Source organism: Myotis myotis, unplaced genomic scaffold (assembly GCF_014108235.1).
Source record: "Myotis myotis isolate mMyoMyo1 unplaced genomic scaffold, mMyoMyo1.p scaffold_m19_p_42, whole genome shotgun sequence".
Taxonomy (NCBI): domain Eukaryota; kingdom Metazoa; phylum Chordata; class Mammalia; order Chiroptera; family Vespertilionidae; genus Myotis; species Myotis myotis.
Window position 1 is genome coordinate 1609878 of NW_023416349.1, and position 21701 is coordinate 1631578.

Sequence of the window (21701 nt, forward strand, 5' to 3'; positions counted from 1 at the left end):
TTCCTCCCCCTGCCAGCCTGTTGGTGTGAAGTTTCACACTTGCAGTTGTGGCTGCTCTACACCAGCCACCTATAGAGACCGAGGCCTGGAGACTAGAGACCACAGTCTGCAGCGGAAGGCAGTGTGTCGGGCTGGGGGAGGGGGACACTGGGGGCGCAGTGTGGCTGGGGCGGTAGAGAAAGCAGTGTGGCTGGGGCGGGGGCGGGGGCACGCAGTGTGGCTGGGGCGGTAGAGAAAGCAGTGTGACAGGGCCGGGGCGGGGGGGGGCACGCAGTGTGGCTGGGGCGGTAGAGAAAGCAGTGTGACAGGGCCGGGGGGTGGGGGGTGGGGGGTGGACATGCAGTGTGGCTGGGGCGGTAGAGAAAGCAGTGTGACAGGGCCGGGGCGGGGGGGCACGCAGTGTGGCTGGGGCGGTAGAGAAAGCAGTGTGACAGGGCCGGGGGGTGGGGGGTGGGGGGTGGACATGCAGTGTGGCTGGGGCGGTAGAGAAAGCAGTGTGACAGGGCCGGGGGGGGGGGTGGACACGCAGTGTGGCTGGGGCGGTAGAGAAAGCAGTGTGACAGGGCCGGGGGGGGGGGTGGACACGCAGTGTGGCTGGGGCGGTAGAGAAAGCAGTGTGACAGGGCCGGGGGCGGGGGCGGGGGCACGCAGTGTGGCTGGGGCGGTAGAGAAAGCAGTGTGACAGGGCCGGGGGGGGGGGGGGGGGCACGCAGTGTGGCTGGGGCGGTAGAGAAAGCAGTGTGACAGGGCCGGGGGGGGGGGGGTGGACACGCAGTGTGGCTGGGGCGGTAGAGAAAGCAGTGTGACAGGGCCGGGGGGGGTGGGGGGTGGACATGCAGTGTGGCTGGGGCGGTAGAGAAAGCAGTGTGACAGGGCCGGGGGGGGGGGTGGACACGCAGTGTGGCTGGGGCGGTAGAGAAAGCAGTGTGACAGGGCCGGGGGGGGGCGGGGGGTGGACACGCAGTGTGGCTGGGGCGGTAGAGAAAGCAGTGTGACAGGGCCGGGCCGGGGGGGGGGGGGGGTGGACATGCAGTGTGGCTGGGGCGGGTCTGTGGGAATGGGCTCTGGTGGTGGGGAACGAGGCCTGGCACGGACGGGCAGTCATCTGCCTCTGTACCCTTTAGATTTGCGTTTCACAGAAGCGGCTGGGTCCGTGCCTCCGGAGGCCCGGGGGCTGGGTGACGGCGGCTGCGGCCCTTACGGACGTGCACGGAGCTCCTAGGGCACGCCACCAACCCCTTTGAAGTCTGGAATTGGGGGCATTAAGCGCCTTCCCAGTGCTGTCAGCGTCGTCACCCCAGGCAGACACCCTGCCCATGGCGTCAGCCCGGCCCCGGTGCTGGCCACCCTGCTCTGTGAGCTGCGTCCGCGCCCTGCGTGCGGGGTCAGCTGGGCTCCTGGTGCCGCTGTCACTCCGGCACCTGTGTGGTCAGGCTCAGCGGGGGCGGCACGGTCAGCCCGCCTTCCCCTCAGGCTGTGGTCCGGCATCCTGTGGACAGGCCGGGGGCTGGTGCTGGGACCTGAGTGACCGCCGTGTCCCCCCGCCCCGCCCCCCGCAGGCCATGACGCTGATGGAGTACCTCATCAAGACGGGCTCGGAGCGCGTGTCGCAGCAGTGCAAGGAGAACATGTACGCCGTGCAGACGCTCAAGGACTTCCAGTACGTGGACCGCGACGGCAAGGACCAGGGCGTCAACGTGCGAGAGAAGGCCAAGCAGCTGGTGGCCCTACTGCGCGACGAGGACCGGCTGCGGGAGGAGCGAGCCCATGCGCTCAAGACCAAGGAGAAGCTGGCGCAGACCGCCACGGGTGAGCCGTGTCCCGTGGCCCAGGAGCTGGTCTCCTCCTGCCCCTGCCGGGCCCCTCCCGCTGCTCCTTGCCCTCCTCGCCTTCGCTCACCCCCAGATGCCGGCTGAGTGGTGCCCTGTGCGCAGCCTGGGCCCTGGAGAGGGCTGGGTGCCCGCAGTCCTGTCCGTGTCCGTGCCCAGGAGGAGATAATGCCGCCGCTGCCGGAGGGGAGAGGGCTCCCCAAGCCCTGTGGTCAGGGACAGCCCTGGGGGGAGGGCACGCCCTCTGTGCAGCCTGGCCTGGGAGGAGCAGGCATCGCTGAGGCCCCAGAGGCCGTGTGAGGCACAGGCCAGCGGTGGCTGGGGAGCAGCTGGAGGCAGAACCTGCTGTGGAACTCTAGGAAGGGGGTGGGGTGAGCGAGCTCCGTTTGGGGTGGTGACCTGCATTGGGAAAGAGGCGCTGGGGCGTCTGCGTGTGGCCCCCAGCGTAGGGCACCTCTCGGGGAGCTTTCCGTTTGACCTGGCGGGGGCGGGAGGCGTTGTGTCCTGGGCAGGCGGTTGTCACCGCTGCAACCACTGCAGAAACGGCGGCGCCAGCACGGTGGGCCACACGGCACAGACAGTTCGTGTCGCTGGGACGTTGACCTGGTGGGGCCGGGGCCCGGGGACCCAAGGGGCCAGGCAGTTCCAGGCGATGGGGAGGCGGTGCCTACGGACAACGGGGTGCAGAGTTCTCTGTGAGCAGTGGCAGGAGGAGGCGCCTGGGCCTGCGGGAAGGACCAGATACCGGGGAGCCATGACCGCCGCCTGCCCGCGGGAGCCTGGCGTGTTGGAGGGCTGGGCGTTCTGCTCGGACCTGCCACCTTACCCTCCGTCCAGCACCCACTCGGAGGTCAGGGCCACGCCCAGGCCACGGGGGGGGCGGGGTGCGCTCCGGGCAGGGGAGGCGGGCTCTCAGCGTCCGCTTGGCCTCAGGGCTGCCTCCTCCTGCCACGCGCAGGCGTCAGTCTTAGACCTTGAGGTTTCGGTTGTGTGTGCTTTTCTCAGCAACTTGAGATATTATTCATCTTTGGATTTTTTTCCTCCCAACCCCTTAAAACAATGAAACCCTTTCTTGGCTGACGGGCTGGCGAAGGCTGGGCCAGCGTGGCCACTGCCCGGTTTGCTGACCCGAGTGCTGGTCACCGTGAGGGCTGGGCCAGGAGCGGGTCCCGCAGGGCTGACGGCCCGGAGCTGAGGGGCGTTGCTGCCCTGGTGCCTCTACTTCTCCACAGGCAGGGGCTCGGCCTCGGGCTGGGGCCGGGGGGCCAGGAGGAGCAGGCGGGGCCTGGTCAGCTCAGCTCGTGGCCGCCTGCCCCAGCCCCTCCCGTCTCTCCATCCTTCCTTCGTCCGTGACTCGGGCAGGTGTTGTGCCTCCCTGATGCCCGGTCCTTAGCTGTCAGCCAGCCCTGGACAGCGAGGCCTGGCCCCCCCTGGGGCGAGCTCAGGTTCCCCAGGTCCCCCCTCACCTGCAGGGCTGTGCTTCCCTGACCTGTCCTCCCGGGGCTGCCGGGCCTGCGGGAGCTCAGCTCAGGCCCCTCCCCCACTCCTGGGCCCCAGATGGGTTCAGGGCGGCTGGGCTGGAAGAGGAGGTGGGGGTTCCCCTGTCTTCTCTGTCTCACTGCCCCCCGCTCCCCCCAGCCTCCTCTGCAGCAGTGGGCGCGGGGGCCCCGCCCGAGGCCGAGCAGGCCTGGCCGCAGAGCAGCGGGGAGGAGGAGCTGCAGCTGCAGCTGGCCTTGGCCATGAGCAAGGAGGAGGCAGACCAGGTACCCAGCGGCGGGCGCGGGGCGGGCACGGCGCGGCAGGGTTTGACTTTTGTTCTGCCATCCCATCTCCATGCCTCCCCTCGCCCGCCTGCCCGCCCTCTCTCCGAGGCCTGCTGTCTCTCCCTGTCTCTGCTCACTGTGGACCCTGTGCTCTGCCTCCGTCCCTCCTCACTCCGTCCGGGCTCCCCTCCCGGCTCCCTTCCCCTCTCTTTCCCTCCCTTCCCCTCTCCTTCCCTCCCTTCCCCTCTCCTTCCTTCCCTCCCTCCTCGCTCTGGAGGCTTGTCCTCCTCTGGCTCTGCCTGCCTCTCCCCAGTTTGGAGACTATTTCTCCGTGTCTTTGGCTCTGTCTGACCCGGCTCTTTGTCTCCGTCTGTCTGTCTGTTTCTCTATCTGTATCTTAGTCTCTCTTGCTGTGTCTCTGTCTGCCTCCTCTCTCTCCCCCTCTCTCTCCCCCTCTCTCTCTCTCTCTCTCTATCTCGGCCGCCTCCCCCGCCGCCCCTCACACTGTCTCTCCCCCAGCCCCCGTCCTGCGGCCCCGAGGATGACGTCCAGCTCCAGCTGGCCCTTAGTTTGAGCCGAGAGGAGCACGATAAGGTCAGAGAGCCTCCCCGCCCGCAGGCCCTGGGACCCGCCCCGGTCCCGCCGCCTCGATCTTCCCCGCCCTCGCTAGCCGGCACGCTGGCGCCGCAGCATCTGTAGCCGTGGACCTGGTGTGGGACGGAGCCCCGTGACCCCGCTCAGGTGTCAGACAGACAGACAGCGAGGGCCTCTCCCTCCGGCATCCGGGCCTGTCACCTCCTCCCCGCAGACCTGTGCTTCCCGCCCTCCGGCAGTGTCCTCCCCCGCCTGCCCGCCCGCGACCTGTCCACCCATCCCACACGTCCGCATCCCATTTTAGTTTCCGTCACCTTGTCCGGGGGGAGAGGGTGCGGGTTCGGGCCACTCAGACTGACCTTCCCCTGCCGCCTGCCTTCGTGGCCCAAACAGGAGGAGCGGATCCGCCGTGGGGATGACCTGAGGCTGCAGATGGCCATAGAGGAGAGCAAGCGGGAGACCGGGGGCCAGGAGGAGGTGAGTGTGGGGAGGAGGTGAGTGTGGGGAGGAGGTGAGTGTGGGGAGGAGGTGAGTGTGGGGAGGAGGTGAGTGTGGCGAGGTGTGTGGGGAGGAGGTGAGTGTGGGGAGGTGAGTGGGGAGGAGGTGAGGGTGGGGAGGAGGTGTGTGGGGCCAGGAGGAGGTGAGTGTGGGGAGGTGAGTGGGGAGGAGGTGAGTGTGGGGAGGTGAGTGGGGAAGAGGTGAGTGTGGGGAGGTGAGTGGGGAGGAGGTGAGTGTGGGGAGGAGGTGAGTGTGGGGAGGTGAGTGGGGAGGAGGTGAGTGGGGTCAGGAGGAGGTGAGTGTGGCGAGGTGTGTGGGGAGGAGGTGAGTGTGGGGAGGTGAGTGGGGAGGAGGTGAGTGTGGGGAGGTGAGTGGGGAGGAGGTGAGTGTGGGGAGGAGGTGAGTGTGGGGAGGAGGTGAGTGTGGGGAGGTGAGTGTGGAGGAGGTGAGTGTGGGGAGGTGAGTGGGGAGGAGGTGAGTGTGGGGAGGAGGTGAGTGGGGAGGAGGTGAGTGTGGGGAGGTGAGTGGGGAGGAGGTGAGTGTGGGGAGGAGGTGTGTGGGGCCAGGAGGAGGTGAGTGTGGGGAGGTGAGTGGGGAGGAGGTGTGGGCCCTGCCCTGGGTGCACGGCGCATGTGTCCCAGCTGCCTGTCCTGTGGCCTCGCACTGTGTGCGTCCCCGGTGTCTTCACAGCAAGGCCAGCCTTCCAGGCCGTGGCTTTGGGTCACGTGGCTGGTCCTGGCTCCCAGGGTGGGGACAGACCCCGGCCAGTGAGGGGCGGATAGCTCCTGGCTGGGTGGCCAACACTCTTGCCAGTGCTCCCGCTCAGCTCAGCGTCCCCGGGACTTGGACCGACTACGCACAGCCCCGGCCATGGGCCTCCGTGCTGCCTTCTCCGTGCTGCTTGCAGCCTGGGGGGTGGTCACTTCCACATCCCAGGACAGGGCTCTTGTCGCCCGAGTCCAGCCAGGACGTGGGACCTGTGGGGGAGGGAGTGCAGTGCGGGGAAGCCTGGAGCGGGCAGTGACGTGGAGGCGCTGGCCCAGGTCCGGTGCACTTGGGGTGCACCGGTCAGCGGGCGTGGTCCAGGGGCAGGGGGGATGCGGGGTGGGAAAGGTGTAGGGAGGGCCGGGTGCTGGGCTCAGGTACCAGGATCGGGGGTGCTGGCCTCGTCCTGTCTGGGTGCTGTCTCCCCCTCAGTCCTCTGTCCTGCTCACCCCTCCCCCCTTTCTCTGCAGTCGTCCCTCATGGATCTCGCTGATGTCTTTACGGCCCCGGCTCCTCCGACGGCCTCGGACCCCTGGGGGGGCCCAGCACCCATGGCCACTGCCATCCCCACAGCCACCCCTGCCTCGGACCCTTGGGGGGGACCTCCTGTTCCTCCAGCTGCTGATCCCTGGGGTGGCCCGGCCCCTACCCCGGCCTCCGGGGACCCCTGGAGGCCTGCTGCCCCTGCGGGGCCCCCGGCTGACCCTTGGGGTGGGACCCAGGCCCCTGCAGCTGGAGAGGGGCCCACCCCTGACCCGTGGGGGAGCTCAGACGGTGAGTGCCAGCCCCGGCCCCGGGCGCAGTCCTGGGCATGAGGTAGCTCCAAGGAGACAGCCTAGTGGGGGGTTGGGGGGGCGGAGGCGGCCGGAAGGTCACGGGGAGGCTGGTGGACAAGGGGAGGTCTTCCTGGCTGGACGCTGAGCCTGATGGGGGGAGGGGCTGGGCCTGGCACAGAGGGGTGAGGGCAGGGGGCCTGGAGCCACGGATTCGAGGGGACAACCCCCATCTGCCACAGGTGGGCCCAGCCCCTCACGCGCCTCCTTCTCACCAGGTGGGGCCCTGGTCGGTGGGCCCCCAGCTGCTGATCCCTGGGCCCCAGCCCCGGCCTTCTCGGACCCCTGGGGGGGGTCACCTGCCAAGCCCAGCACCAACGGCACTGCAGGTACTGGGCGGGCGCAGAGTTGCGAGTGAAGAGTCGCCTAATCCCTGCTCAGGGAGGGGAGGGCGGGCGGCCCCGGCAGCTGAGTGTCCCTCCCGACCCCCATGGCCCTGTGACCCCCACAGTGGTCGGGGGCTTCGACGCAGAGCCTGACGAGTTCTCTGACTTTGACCGACTACGCACAGCCCTGCCGACCTCAGGGAGCAGCACAGGTGAGCTCCCGCCGTGCCCGCCCCCCGTGGCCCCTACCCCGTGCCTGCTCCCCGAGGCCCGCCCAGGTAGGGTCAGAGTTGGCGGGTGTGCAGCCTGGCCAGGCCCAGGGCCCATCTTGTATAAAAACAGCTTTATTTATTGAATCTAACTGACCGTCCCCGTCCCCATCTTCAACAACAAACGTTAGCTGTGTCGTGAGATGATTTCAGGCTTAGAGGAAAGTGGGACAACAGCATAAAGAGGATCCTTCCTTGGGCTCAGCCCGGCCTCTGGCCTCCCTGCCCCGGGAGCTTCTCCCAGGTGCCTCCCTGTGTGCCCTGCGCAGCCCTCCCTCACCTGCCCTGCCCCCTGCCCCCTGCCCCTACCCCTACCCCCTGCCCGGGGGCAGGTAGCACCGTGTTCCCGCAGTCTCTGGGGAACACCTCTGGTTTGGGTCTCTCTGTGGCCCCTGTGGTCCCTCTTGCAGTGAAGCGGGGCCCCTGGGGCTCCCGGGTGCCTGTCTCAGCACTAGATGGGGTTCCTGAGTCAGCTTTTACACCAGACGGCCAAGGACGCGGCCCCCAGCCCGCCTGCCTGCCCGCCCGCCTGCCACCGCGTGTGGGCCCAGCAGGCTCTGCTCTGGAGGTCGCCACGTGGTCCCCTGCCCTGGGCCTGGGGCCTGGCTCTGCCGCTCCACCCTGTGCCCTCTGCCCTCCCAGGGGAGCTGCAGCTGCTGGCCGGGGAGGTGCCCGCCCGCAGCCCCGGGGCCTTCGACTTGAGCGGGGTCGAGGGCTCTCTGGCCGAGGCTGTGGGGAGCCCCCCGCCCAAGGCTGCCCCGACCCCCACGCCGCCCACACGGAAGACGCCGGAGTCATTCCTGGGGCCCAACGCAGCCCTCGTGGACCTGGACTCCCTGGTGACTCGGCCAGGCCCCACGCTGCCGGGAGCCAAGGCCTCCAACCCCTTCCTGCCCAGCGGTGAGTGGCCTCGGAGCCGGGGTGCTGGGGGCCCCTCCCTTGGGCAGGAACAGGGGTGCTGGGCCCCCCGTGGGCAGGGGGGTGTGGGGGGCCCCTCCCGCAGGCAGGCCCTGACTGCGCTGTGCGCATCTCTTCTCCTGCAGGAGCCCCGGCCACCGGCCCCTCCGTCACCAACCCCTTCCAGCCCGCGCCCCCTGCGACGCTCACTCTGAACCAGCTCCGGCTCAGCCCCGGGCCCCCGGTCCCGGGGGCACCACCGACATACATCTCTCCCCTGGGCGGGGGCCCAGGCCTGCCCCCCATCCTGCCCCCGGGTCCCCCGGCCCCCAACACTAACCCCTTCCTCCTATAAGCTGGGCTGGGGCTTGGCCTGGCCAGCCCCGCCGCTGCCTGGGACACCAGTGTTGTGAGTGCATGTGAAGCGGGCCCCAGCGCCCTCCCTCCTGGGGCCATTCACACTACACCTCTTCTCACCCACCGCCGCCCCAGAAACGACCTGGGGGATGGGGAGGTGCCGGCCAGAGGAGAACCCCGCCCGTGGCATTAGAAGGAGGGACAGCAGGCCCCGTCCCCCTCCTCCCGCTCCTGACTGGCCCCTTGATCAGTGTTGAGCCTCCTCCCCGCACACCCTCGGTGAATCCTTGGTGATGATTTTGGCAACTTCGGGAATAAATGGCAATTCTCATGGGCGTGGCTCCCACAGTTCCCATCCGTCCTTCACGTGGCCCTTCACCTGGAGGCCCAGGGTGTGGGGGCAGCACCCCTGGTTTCTGACCTTCTGGACCTGGGGGCGGGGTGTGGGGTGCAGGGCCAGGTGTCCCGCCTCCACAGCCTTTGTTCTTGCCCGGGAGACAACTTGGCACAGGTGAGGGGACGGGTGCAGAGCACAGTCACGGGCCGAGGGAGCGGAGGGAGCGGCTGAGCTGGCCGGGGTGGCCTGTGCCCCCAGAGCAGCCGGCGTGGCCTGTGCCCCCAGAGCAGCCGGGGTGGCCTGTGCCCCCAGAGGGGGGTAGCGGGAGTGGCGTGGGTGAAGGCCCTGTGGCTCACTAGTTGACGGGATGGGCTGGCAGGGCCATCGGGACAGGCCTGGGCTGTGGAGCCCTCGGCTGCTTCAGGGCCTGGTGCTGGGAGTGTCTCCTGGGCCTGGGGAGGCGGGGCCCAGTGAGGGGGTGGGGGGAGGCCTCCAGGCCACTGCTTGCCTGGAGCTGCCTTCCAGTCTTTAAAGAAGTCGGCCTCTACTCCAAGGTTGCAGGTTCGATCCCGGGCCAGGGCGCATAATGTGTTAACAAGTAGGACAGCAGCCCTGGCCAGTTGGCTCAGTGGATAGAGCGTCGGCCTGTGCACTGAAGGGTCCCGGGTTCGATTCCCAGTCAGGGGCACGTGCCTGGGTTGCAGGCTTGATCCCCTGTGGGGGATGTGCAGGAGGCATCCGATCCATGGTTCTCTCCCTCTCTGAAATCAATAAAAATATATTTAAAAAGTAAGTAGGACAATAAATCAACCTCTCCCTTCCCCTCTCTAAAACCAATAAAAGTTTAAATAGGGAAGGCAGTGAAATAAAGCGAACTGTGGTCTCTCTGCGTGCTTGTCTCGGGGGAGGGGGGCAGGACCCTGCGCGGGGCAGGCTCTGGCCCAGGCAGGTCTGCAAAGCCGCCGCCTCCCGGAGCCTGCGCAGGAGATTCCAGAACATTCCGGCCTCCGCTTCCCACTGGAGCTGCCACGGGGTCCCGACCCACCCCTGCCCCGAGGCCTGGGCACCGGGCTGGCAGGGGCCGGTCCCTCCTGGGTGTTGGAGGGTCATTCTTGCCTCGCTGGTTCACTTCCGCTTCGCGTGCCTCCCTTTTCCTTCCATTTCGTCTCCAGGGCCCGCGCGGGTCAGATGTCGGGCTTGGGGTCAGGCCACCCGGCCTTTACGGGCTGTGAAGGGTCGCGGGGGTGCGGTTCTGCCCAGGGCGGCCCCTGTCCAGACGGCGGGAGTGGACGGGCGCCCGCCGAGAGGCGGGGCTGCGGGGCCACCGGGGTTCAGGCCCGGGGCGGGCGCTGTGCGGTCTGCGGCCGGCAGGGGGCGCCCGAGACCAGCCCAGTCTCCGGCCGGCGCCTGGGAGCTCGGCCTCCAGGCGGCCGGGCGGTCCCGGGGCGCGGCCCACGCACCGGCCACCGCGCCTGCCTCCCACGCCTGCTCCAGAGCCTCGGCCGCAGCCTTCCCGCGTGCGTGGGCTCTCCTGCGGGGACTCCCGAGCGCCCAGAGCCCAGGCTCCGAGCGCAGCCCCGCTCAGCCTGCCCCGGCAGGTCCCACCGCGGCTGGTGCCCAGCGCCCTTCCCGCCCGGGCGGAGGCCTTTCATGTGTTCAGTCCTCAAACCCCGGCCCCCTCGGTGCCGGGCAGCGACTCCCCACTCGGGCTGCTTGTCAGTAAAGCCAATGGACACGCAGCCACACCTGTGGGTTCCGAGCGGCCACCTGCCCGCCCGATTGTGCCTCCGGCCCGGGACAACCACACTCCCCATGTGCTGACATGCTTTCCCCCCGAATTTTTTAAAAAGATATATTTTATTGATTTTTTACAGAGAGGAAGGGAGAGGGATGTAGAGTTAGAAACATCCATGAGAGAGAAACATCGACCAGCTGCCTCTTGCACGCCCCCAACTGGGGATGTGCCCGCAACCAAGGTACATGCCCTTGATCAGACTCGAACCTGGGACCCTTGAGTCTGCAGGCCGATGCTCTATCCACTGAGCCAAACCGGTCAGGGCAGGGTCGTGTGTGTTTTAATCCACAGCCCATGATTTGCATTATTTATTTATCCTTTCATAGAGAGGGCAAGAAACATCAGGTGGCCTTCCTGATGGGCCCCCACTAGGGATCGAACAGGGGGCGCGGGGGTACAAGAGGGCACGCAACCACCTGGGTAACTGGAGGGGCCCCACCCCTGTGTTGTACCTGTTCACAGGGGGCTGGTTCCTACGTTAGAGAGAAAACCCATGAGCCCGTTGGGCCACATCCAGCGTTTTATTTCGTCTCTAACCTCCTCTCCACACCAACTTCAAAGAAAAAAGCGAAGCGTTTGGCCCTGGATCTGCAAGTTCAGAACACGTTTATTAGCTAATCAGATAGCAGTCCCAAACGGCACCACCGAAACGGCACCGCACCGGGAGACTCATTTCCGCTCGGCCTTCAGGGACTCGGCGCGCAGGTAGCCCGTGTCCGTGTCCCCGAGTTCACCCCCCACCCCCGCCCGGCGGGGACTCAGGGACAGAGGGCCAGCCAGCTCTCATCATGCCCTGTGCAATCCGCAGGCCCGAAAAAGGGGCGCAGGGGCTCCTCAGCCGAAATGGCGGGGAACGTGAACACGTGGGACCCATCGGCCATGTGGTAGAAGGAGAAGGTCCCCATCTCCACGTCCAGGAAGAGGCCCAGGCGGCGCAGGCGGGGCTGGACCATGAGCCCCAAGGCGGGCTCGGTGCCGGCGATGAACTGGTTCCCGTCCTTGCAGCTCACGGTCCAGAAGCCGAGCTCCGCGGACAGAACCACCTCGCCCTGCCGGGGAGCCGACTCCCGGCAGAGGCCCAGGTTCCACTGCCGGCTGCGCCCCACGTCCACCTCCCAGTAGTGGCGACCAGAGGTGAAGCGGGGAGAGCCCAGGACACAGGGGGAGTCGTTGAATCTCCCAGGGTGGGCTCGGCGCCCCTGTGGGAGATCCCCGATGCGGACCCGCTGCAGGTCCTCGGAGATGGTGAGGTAGTTGTGGGCGGTGTCCACGTCCAAGGTCATGTCCACTGTGGAGAGAGAAAGGCTGGACTCAGCAGGTGAATGCCCTGCTCCTCCCCCTCCTTCCTGGCCACTGCCAAGGCCCCCCACACCTTCCTGTCTGCAGTGGGCATTTTCCTGGGGAGACTTCCCTGGCCCCGGATTCAATAGAATTTTATCTGCAGGAGGAATGATTATAATTGAGGAGCTAGTCTTTGTCCATCGTAGTTATTCTCTTGACAAGTGATTCAATTGAATAAGGACTTTTCTTCTCTCTCTCTTCTTTAATATATATATTGCTTTCAGGAAGGGAGAGGGAGAGAGAGAGAAACATCAATGATGAGAGAGAATCATGGATGGGTAACTTCCTGCATGCCCCCTACAGGGGATGGAGCCTGCAACCCAGGAATTGAACTGTGACCTCCTGATTCATAAGTTAATGCTCAACCACTGAGCAACACGGGCTGGGCTAAAATTTTTTTTTTTTATTATTGATTTCAGAGAGGAAGGGAGAGGGAGAGAGAGAAAGAAACATCATTGAGAGGGAATCACTGCCTCCTGCACGCCCCCTACTGGGGACCAAGCCAGCAACCTGAGAATCTGCCTGGACTGGCAATCAAACCATGACCTCCATTCATAGGTCGATGCCCAACCACTGAGCCACCCGGGCTGGGTGGGACTTCTTTTCTCTTTAGTACGGAATACACACGAAAAATAGACCACGAGTGCCATTTGTTCTCAAAATTATCATACAGCCCGGCAAGGGGCCCTGATCAATGATTCTCCCTCATCATGGATGTTTCTCTCTCCCTCTCCTTTCCTCTCGGAAATCAATAAAAAAAAAATTATCATGCAGATTATCACAAATTTCAAGGGATGGAAAATATTTTACTTCTTGCAGAATGATTTTGACGTTAAACATTAAAGCTTTCTCTGATCTCTTCTTTTAAAAAATGTTTTTTTACTGACTTCAGAAAGGAAAGGGAGCCGAACCGGTTTGGCTCAGTGGATAGAGCGTCGGCCTGCGGAATGAAGGGTCCCAGATTCGATCCCGGTCAAGGGCATGTACCTTGGTTTCGGGCACATCCCCAGTGGGGGGCGTGCAGGAGGCAGCTGATCGATGTTTCTCTCTCATCGATGTTTCTAACTCTCTATCCCTTTCCCTTCTTTGTAAAAAATCAATAAAATATATTTTTTTTAAAAAAAAGGGAAGGGAGAAAGAGAGAGAAACATCAATGATGAGAGACAATCAGCCAATCATTGATTGGCTGCCTTCAATCCCCAACGCCCCACACATGTGCCCTGACCGGGAATCAAACCTGGGACCCTTCAGTCTGCAGGCCGAGGCTCTATCCACTGAGGAACACCGGCGAGGGCTTACCCTGTCTTGATAAACACAGTTACCGTCCTCACTTGCTGGTGGTGACTAGGCCATGGCGCTTTACTGCAGTTACAATGAACAGGGAACAGGAGATGCTCGGAGTCCTGACATGAGGATGTGACAGAACCTCAGCAGCAACCTGGACCCAGACCCGATGGGGGCGGAAGGAGACTGAGTCTGCGCGGCCGGGCCTCCTGCTCTGACCCTCTCCCTGGGCAGGGAGAGAGGGCGTCCTCACAGGACCCGCACAGGGAGCCCACGCAGCCTCAGACATGAACCCTGCCCCCCACAGACCAATGGCGTTTGTTGTTTGCTTTCTTTCCTTTTAAACGAAAAAACAAATGTTTTTATTGGATTTTAGAGAGAGAAAAGGAGAGGGAGAGGTAGAGAATTAGCCATGAGAGAAACATGCATTGGCTGCCTCCTGCACGCCCCCTACTGGGGATTGATACCCCACACCCCTGTCTGTTTTAATTTGGTGGATGGTGTTAATCCTCACCCCAGGATCTTTTTTCCATTGCTTTTTAGAGTGCAAGCGAGGGAGGGAGTGGGGAGAGAGAGAGAGAGAGAGAGAGAGAGAGAGAGAGAGAGAGAGAGAGAGAGAGAGAGAAGCATTGATGTAGGTCGACTGGCTGCCTTCAGAGGGGCCGGGACAGTGTGGGCGGAGGGAGCCCCCAGCCCAGGTGGGTGCCCCTGAAGGGAATCTGAATCCCCGCCCCTTGGGCTGGTGCTCCTCTCAGTGAGCCCTACCGGCTGGGGCTCTTTTTAAATGTTTGAATTATTTTATTTTTCATCGTAATCGAACTTGGGGACTGAAGGGTCTCCAGGCCGACGGTCTTTCCACTGAGCCAAGCTGGCTATTACATGTCCACTGTAACTTAAAAGTAAATAGAAAAGATACTTAAAAAAAAATTTCCTTGCCCTGGCTGGTGTTTCTCAGTGGGTAGACCGTCGGCCTGCGGACTGAAGGGTCCCGGGTTAGATTCTGGACAAGGACACCTGCCCAGGTTGCAGGCTCGATCCTCAGTGGGGGGCGTGTAGGAGGCAGCCGATTCATGATTCTCATCATTGATGCTTCTCTCTCTCTCCCCCTCTCCCTTCCTCTCTGAAATCAATAAAAAAAATTTTTAAAAATTTTCTTAAAAACACATGAACAATAACAAGACTCGGGTAGTCCGTTGTCTGTAACATCCAGTCCACGCAAAATCAGGTTTCTGCCTGTGCCCGTCTCCAGTGGGACGACTGGGACTATTGGGGAGCCAGGTCTAGGGCGACACGGCGTTATATTTCCCTAAAAACCTACAGCCGGTTATCATGTAGACTCTTGTAGGCAAGAATGAACATTCCAGGTGCGGCCGCCAGGGGAGGCCCGCCTGTCACGGGGCCTCTGAGAAACTGCCTTCCCTCAGGGCCGGGGTAGGGCGCCCAGAGGTCTCACCATGGAACTTGCGAATCTTGGGGTCCATCTGCAAGACGGATGTCAGCTGGGGCTCCATCGCCTTGGCCTTGGCCGCCAGACTGCCCAGCACTCTGTTGGGCTTGATGTCGGCCGTCTGAGAAACTTTGGAGCAGTTGAAGCACCGCACCCCCTGGCCGCCCGGCTCCTTGGGCAGGGCGCGCAGGCACCGGCGGCAGCAGATGTAGCCGCACTTGAGGTTCACGGGGTCCTCAAAGTACGTGAGGCAGACGGGGCAGCGGGCGGCTTCCTTAAAGTGCTGGGCCATGGCCGCCGCCTGGGGGGGTAAGAGAGGGGGGAGCGGGCGCGGTGAGCCTCTCTTGAGGGAGAGGGACTCATGGATCCCGGGACGCCTCCTCTTTCTAGGATAGACATTTGCAACCAGGACCCCTGGGTGAGGAGGATGCAATCGAAGGGCCAATAGAAATGGCTCCAAGCCCTGAACTTCTGAGGTGCAACACGCTGGTTGGGGTGGGGCTTAGCCACAGTGAAATGCGTGCAGCCTAAGATTTTGAAGACCAGAAGGAAAGGTGCGCTCTCTTCTGCACAGCCCACCCCCCCCCCCCCCCAACTGATTCCCTGTTGGAAGGATCTACACCTGCCTGTCAGGAGAAAATTAGCGTTTAATTTTTCTTTAGGCTTCCACGCTTCCCCATGTGTTGGGAATCAAACCCGAGTCCCTTGGGAGGGAGGGCAGCTGCTCTAACCACTAAGCAAACCCAGCCGGACCTGGGTCGCTTTCCTTAGTCTTTGCTTATGGGGCTACTAGAACATGAGTTTACAACGACACTTCGGGGTCCCCTGATAGATCCAGTGGGAAGTGCTGGCTGAGACCTGAAACCCTCCGCGTCTTCCCGCTGCCCCCGCCCCACCCTGGATGGGGTGGAAACCCACCGCAGAACCCGAGAGGCGGAGGAAGTCCGTGGGGGACACGCCACGCACCGCCTCAGAGTCCGCCAAGCTCAGACCTGATGATCAAATTCTTACTCCCACCTGGTCCTGAATCGCAGAGTCCTGCCTGCCGCTCCCATCAGAGGCCCCTGCCCCTCGGTGTCCACGCCATGCCTGGCCTTGAGTTGGCCCCAGACAGCACCTGCTGAATCGATAGGTCCCTCCATTCCCAAGACCTTCTGCAGACACTTGAAAGTGAAAACGAAATCCCCTCAGATTGACTCACCTCTCAGACGCTAAGTCCTCTTCTGGCCTCTGGCTACTTCACTTGAAGGCTCAGCTGTGGAGTGAGGTCGACCAGCAAGCCAGCCGGTTTTATTGGGCAAGTAGCTCCTCCCACCTCACTCACTTCCTGTCCGTTACATCTAATTCCGTCAGATGTTGATGAAAATAATGGGATTTTCTCAGGTCAGAGAGATTACCAGGGACAAAGGAAGTGATTGTATACAGAAGTTATTTTTAAACTAACATGAACAAAATATTGCCGTGTATTCATTCTACATTAGATCTTAAATATTATGTCTGTCAATCCATTAGATTTAGGATTGAAATGAAAGACGGTCCTCATTATTAATCCTTCTAAAATGGCCTGGCTGGTTTGGCTCAGTGGATAGAGTGTCAGCCTGCAGACTGAAGAGTCCAGGGTTCGATTCCGGTCAAGGGCACATGTGGGGGGTTCCGGCTCCATCCCCAGTAGGGGGCGTGCAGGAGGCTGCCGATCCATGATTCTCTCTCATCATTGATGTTTCTAGCTCCCTCTCCCTCTCCCTTCCTCTCTGAAATCAATAAAAATATAAAAAATAAAATAAAAAGAATGAGATTAGGTTTTTTTTTTGTTTGTGTGTGTTTTAGTTTTTTGTTTTTTGTTTGTTTTTGTGGCTAGTTTTAAATGGCTTTAATTAAAAAAATTGTATTTATTGTTGAGATATTACAAATGTCCCCTTTTGTTCTCCCACTGACTCCTTCAAGCCCTCCCCTGCCCCCTGAGGCCCTCACCACCCCATTCTCTGTGTCCATGGGTTACGCATACAAGTTCTTTGGTTAATCTCTTCCTACCCACCCACTCATGAAAAATGAGCCCTGCCCTAACTGGTTTGGCTCAGTGGATAGAGCCTCGGCCTGCAGACTGAAGGGTCCCAGGTTCGGTTCCGGTCAAGGGCATGTACCTTGGTTTCGGGCACATCCCCAGTGGGGGGTGTGCAGGAGGCAGCTGGTTGATGTTTCTCTCTCATGGATGTTTCTAACTCTCTATCCCTCTCCCTTCCTCTCTGTAAAAAATCAATGGAGAAAATATCCTCCAGTGAGGATCAGCAACAACAAACTAAATGTTAATATTCTCAGTGTTTACATGTGAAAGCTCTTGAGCATCTGAAACTGAAGAAAAGCTTGAATTGCTTTTCCTCTGATACAAGGTCCTCTCTTGGGAAATAAAAATATTCTCTTTCAATAGTAAAATCTAATCCTTTTGAATGTTGGTGACTCATTTGCCTAAAAAACATTTGGAATCAGCTCTGGTGGGCTCAGTTCCTCGGAGTATTGTCTCATACATCAAAGGCTGCAGATTCGATTCCAAGTCAGGGCACATACCTAGGTTTGGGGTTCAATCCCCAGTTGGGGCACATACGGGGGCAACTGACCGATGTTTCTCTCTTTAAAAATCAATAAAAACATATCCTTGGGTGAGGATTAAAAAACTTCAAAAAAAAATCATTGACATATCCGCCCCTCCCAAATGATTTTTAGAGAGAGTGGAAGGGAGGGAAGAAGGAAGAATTGAGAGAGAGAGAGAGAGAGAGAGAGAGAGAGAGAGAGAGAGAGATGATTGGTAGTGCCTCTGTTGCCTTTGGGGTGCAAGATTGAACCTGCAACCCAGATATGTGCCCTTGGTTGGGAATTGAACTTGAGACCCATTGGTGCTCGGACCAATGCCCTAACCACTGAATTACACTGGCCATGGCTCATTGGTTGATTGTTGACCTATGAACTAGGAGGTCACCATTTGATTCCTGGTCAGGCACCTGCCTGGGTTGTGGGTTTGATTTCCAGTGTGGGTGTACAGGAGGCAGCCAATCCATGATTCTCTCTCATCATTGATGTTTCTATCTCTCTCTCCCTTCCTCTCTGAAATCAATAAAAATATATTGGAAAAAAAGAATTAACCAATGAAAGCATAAATAAGTAGAACAACAAATCAATGTTTCTCTCTCAATCAATCAATAAAAAAAATCTTGGTAAGAGTATCGATCTCATGTTCAGTGTTCCTACCTCAATTACCAAAAAAAAAAAAAAAAAAAAAAAAAAAAAAAAGATTCACAAATTCTAGCTTCTGCCCTTCCCATCCAGAGCTTGTTATCCAAGAATAGTCTTTGAATAGTCATGAGTAGTCAGTCATTGACATCCTCCTTATGCACGAAGGCTGCGTTCTAGGTGCTGCTATGAGATGTACAAGATAACTTCTCGGCCTGACCTGCGTGGCTCAGTGGTTGATCATGACCTATGAACCAGGAGGTCACAGTTCAATTCTCAGTCAGGGCACATGCCCGGGTTGTGGGCTCAATCCCCAGTGTGGGGTTTGCAGCAGGCAGACGATCAATGATTCTCTCTCATCATTGATGTTTCTTTCTCTCCCTCTCCTTTCCTTTCCTCTCTAAAATATATATATATATATATATATATGTTTTTTTCTGTTGGGAAGCATAGAGTATGGGGAAAGCAGACCCTCATGTTATGAGCAGAGTGGCCCGTCACTGGCGGTACGAGAAGACTGCTGAAGCGCAGAGCTTACTGATGTCAGAGAGCGAAAGTCTATTGGCAGTGCCTGGGGATATGCCGGGAGAAGATCCTTACCACCTGAAACAAGCTGCAACAGTTTCACATCACCCACCGAGCCTCATCAACCAAGAGTCACGCTGGCCAATGGGAGGGGAGAGATTCCACAGCCAATCAAAGGGCAGGCACGGCCTTATAGTCTTGGTGCCCACAGATGCTCTCTGATGGGGACCAGCCTGGAGGACCAGCGGTCGGATTGGGTGAGGATGCCTTCTTTCGAGCCTTCCTTTCTTCTCTCTCTCTCTCTCTCTCTCTCTTTCTCTCCCTCCCTCCCTCCCTCCCTCCCTCCCTCCCTCCCTCCCTCTCTCTCCCCTCTTCTCAGCACTTCCTGCAGGTCTAGAGTGCATAAAGAACGAGGTAGCGGGCACCCAAAAGAACCAAGTCCTGCCCCTTCGTTGTGGGAAGGATGCTCTAAGGGGAAACGCGTTTACATTCAAGCAGAGATGGTGCACCAGCACTTCTCTTGAAACCTCTGTGTTTCCAATGCTGAACTGGGTGAGAGAACAGGACCGAGGCTTCCTAGTTTTTTCAAAGGGAATCGGAGCCCTGGCCGGGTAGCTCAGATGCTAAGAGCGACCTCCCCATACGCCAAGGTTGCAAGTTTGATTCCCCGGCACATACAAGAGTCAACCAATGAATGTATAAATAAGTGGAGAGCAACAAATCTCCCCCCCCCTCTCTCTCTGTCTCTCTCTCTCTCTCTCTCTCTCTCTCTCTCTCTCTCTCTCTCTCTGTCTCTCTCTCTCTCTCAAATCAATAAATTAAAAAAATAAATACAATGAAACAAAATTGAATCAGAGACAGAGTTGGAAGACCTTGGGTAGTGGAACTAAGGAGACATGATGAAGATCCCCAAAGCCAAAGTCTTGGCTGGTCTCTCGGTTCTGATTGTGGGATTCACGGAACCTGGGGAGACAATGAAAACCAGGTCCGGGCGATTACGGAGGGAGGGGCGGGCGGGCAAACGGGAGGTTTGAGTGTGAGACTTGCTGTCTTGGTCATTGAGATGGATGATTGGCTTCCAGCTCCTAATCTTTCACCATCGGAAGTTCCAGTGGGACCGAATTTTACCCCAAATCACATGTAAATGGTAATGTGGCTGCTGCCGGTCGGGCGTGGCTGCAGAAGTGGAAGGAGAGGGGGTGGGTCAGGTGCTGTGAGTTGTGGAGACCGAGGCAGGTTGTGCCCAGACGGTGCGCTGTGCCCAGATGGTGCGTGAGTGGTTAGGGTGTTTCCAGGGGGTTGCCCACCTCTGGACCCTGCAGTGTGCGGGACGGGTGTTAACCTGCTGCATCCGAAAGGGCTTCAGGGGACACGCGCATTGTGTTCAGGAGATTTCAGCTAGAAAAGCAAGGAGAGAGGAATGTTTAGAGAAAAGCCTTATGACACAAGCTTTTTAAATTGTGGTAAAATACCCATAAAACAAAGTTTCCTATTTTAACCGTTAAAATGTATTTATTTATTTATGCGCGCGAGAGAAGCACTGATTTGTTGTTCCACTCGTCCATGCATTCGTTGGTTGCTTCTCGTATGTCTGGAGATCGAGCCCACAACCCGGCACGTGCCCTTGACCGGAATCGAACCTGGGACCCTTCAGTCCGCAGGCTGATGCTCTATCCACTGAGCAACACCGGCCAGGGCCCTCCTCACTCTTTATTTCCATCTCCTAGAGCAGTGACGGCGAACCTTTTGAGCTTGGCGTGTCAGCATTTTGAAAAACCCTAACTTAACTCTGGTGCCGTGTCACATATAGAAATTTTTTGATATTTGCAACCATAGCAAAACAAAGATTTCTATTTTTGATATTTATTTTATATATTTAAATGCCATTTAACAAAGAAAAATCAACCAAAAAAATGAGTTCGCGTGTCACCTCTGACACGCGTGTCATAGGTTCGTCATCACTGTCCTAGAGTGAGGTCACCTTGACTTTCATGTCAACTCCTTTGTTCTCCATCATTGCCATTGGCTTAGACCAGTGATGGCGAACCTATGACACATGTGTCAGAGGTAACACGCAAATTCATTTCTTTGGTTGATTTTTTTTTGTTAAATGGCATTTAAATATATAAAATAAATATAAAAAATATAAGTCTTTATTTTACTATGGTTGCAAATATCAAAAAGTTTCTATATGTGACACGGCACCAGAGTTAAGTTATGGTTTTTCAAACTGCTGATATGCCAAGCTCAAAAGGTTCGCCGTCACTGGCTTAGATTGTACTAAGTGTGGTGGCATGGTGCAGCAACGACACTCTCAGGGTGCTGGTGGGAATGTCAGTCATGACATTCACGAGGGGAAATGGTCATGAACTTGCTTCATACAGGTTACAACCTATAGTTATTAACCCAGAAAAATGTCTGCTTATATGCGCAGGGCACAGGTGAGAGCTTGCTCACAGAAGCGTCATTCACGTTACAAAAAAAGTCTAGAAAACCTCTCCTAGTCCTGGCCGGTGTGGCCTCATGTCAGAACGTCCGCCTGCCCACTGAAGGGTCGTGGTTTTGATTCCAAGTCAAGGGCAGGTACTTGGGTTGCAGGTTTGAGCCCTTGCCCCGATTGGGGCACATGTGGGAGGCAACCAATCAATGTGTCTCTCTCATGTTGGTGTTTTTTTTTCTCTCTCTCTCTCTCTCTCCCCCCTCTCCTTTCCACTCTCTCTAAAAGATCAATGGGGCCAAAACCGGTTTGGCTCAGTGGATAGAGCATTGGCCTGCAGACTGAAAGGTCCCAGGTTCGATTCCGGTCAAGGGCATGTACCTGGGTTGCGGGCATATCCCCAGTGGAAGATGTGCAGGAGGCAGCTGATCGATGTTTCTCTCTCATCGATGTTTCTAACTCTCTCTCCCTTCCTCTCTGTAAAAAATCAATAAAATATATTAAAAAAAAAGATCAATAGGAAAAATGTCCTCAGGTGAGGATTAACAAAAACCAACCAACCAAACAAAAAAGCCATCTACCAGTCAACTGTAGCATTAAGAAACTGGAATAGTGTCCTAGCCGGTTTGGCTCAGTGGATAGAGCGTCGGCCTTAGGACTAAAAGGTCTGGGCTCGATTCCGGTCAAGGGCATGTACCTCAGTTGCTGGCTCAATTCTGGCCCTGGATGGGGCACACGTGGGAGGCAACCAATTGATGTATCTCTCTCACATTGATGTTTCTCTCTCTGTCTCTCCCCCTCCCTTCCACTCCCTCTAAAAATCAATGGAAAAATATCCTCGGGTGAGGATTAACAAAACAAACAAACAAAAAAGAGATTGGAATAGTAGCAGTGGACTACTATCCAGCAATGCAACGGGCCACATGCAGCCACATGGACGAGTCTTAGAAAAAGAGTGCCAACCGCCCTAACCAGTTTGGCTCAGTGGATAGAGCCTCGGCCTGCGGACTCAAGGGTCCCAGGTTCTATTCCGGTCAAGGGCATATACCTTAGTTTTGGGCACATCCCCAGTAGGGGGCGTGCAAGAGGCAGATGTTTGATTGATGTTTCTCTCTCATCGATGTTTCTAACTCTATCCCTCTCCCCTCCTCTCTGTAAAAAAATCAATAAAATATTTTTTAA

General features: G+C 58.7%; 2 protein-coding genes across 6 annotated transcripts in view; one reads left to right on the top strand and one right to left on the bottom strand.

The window, feature by feature from the left end:
• Window positions 1-8466, top strand: part of U2AF2 (U2 small nuclear RNA auxiliary factor 2) — a 29511-nt gene extending 21045 nt beyond the window's left edge. For 2 of the 5 annotated variants that reach the window (XM_036306638.1, XM_036306642.1), the window contains exons 3-11: window positions 1560-1809; window positions 3468-3592; window positions 4112-4186; window positions 4580-4663; window positions 5920-6223; window positions 6465-6611; window positions 6734-6820; window positions 7520-7777; window positions 7921-8466. In XM_036306638.1, the coding sequence (XP_036162531.1) occupies window positions 1560-1809; window positions 3468-3592; window positions 4112-4186; window positions 4580-4663; window positions 5920-6223; window positions 6465-6611; window positions 6734-6820; window positions 7520-7777; window positions 7921-8129 (1539 nt within the window). In that variant the 3' untranslated portion in view covers window positions 8130-8466. The remainder of the gene's footprint in view (window positions 1-1559; window positions 1810-3467; window positions 3593-4111; window positions 4187-4579; window positions 4664-5919; window positions 6224-6464; window positions 6612-6733; window positions 6821-7519; window positions 7778-7920) is intronic. The other 3 variants (XM_036306639.1, XM_036306640.1, XM_036306641.1) reach the window with 3 other exon arrangements.
• A 2555-nt stretch (window positions 8467-11021) lies between these two features.
• Window positions 11022-14627, bottom strand: RFPL4A (ret finger protein like 4A). Its single transcript, XM_036306553.1, has 2 exons — window positions 14342-14627; window positions 11022-11551 (listed from the first exon to the last, which is right to left on the bottom strand). The coding sequence occupies exons 1-2, from the start codon at window positions 14625-14627 to the stop codon at window positions 11022-11024; spliced, it is 816 nt and encodes a 271-aa protein (XP_036162446.1).
• Window positions 14628-21701: the final 7074 nt, after the last annotated feature.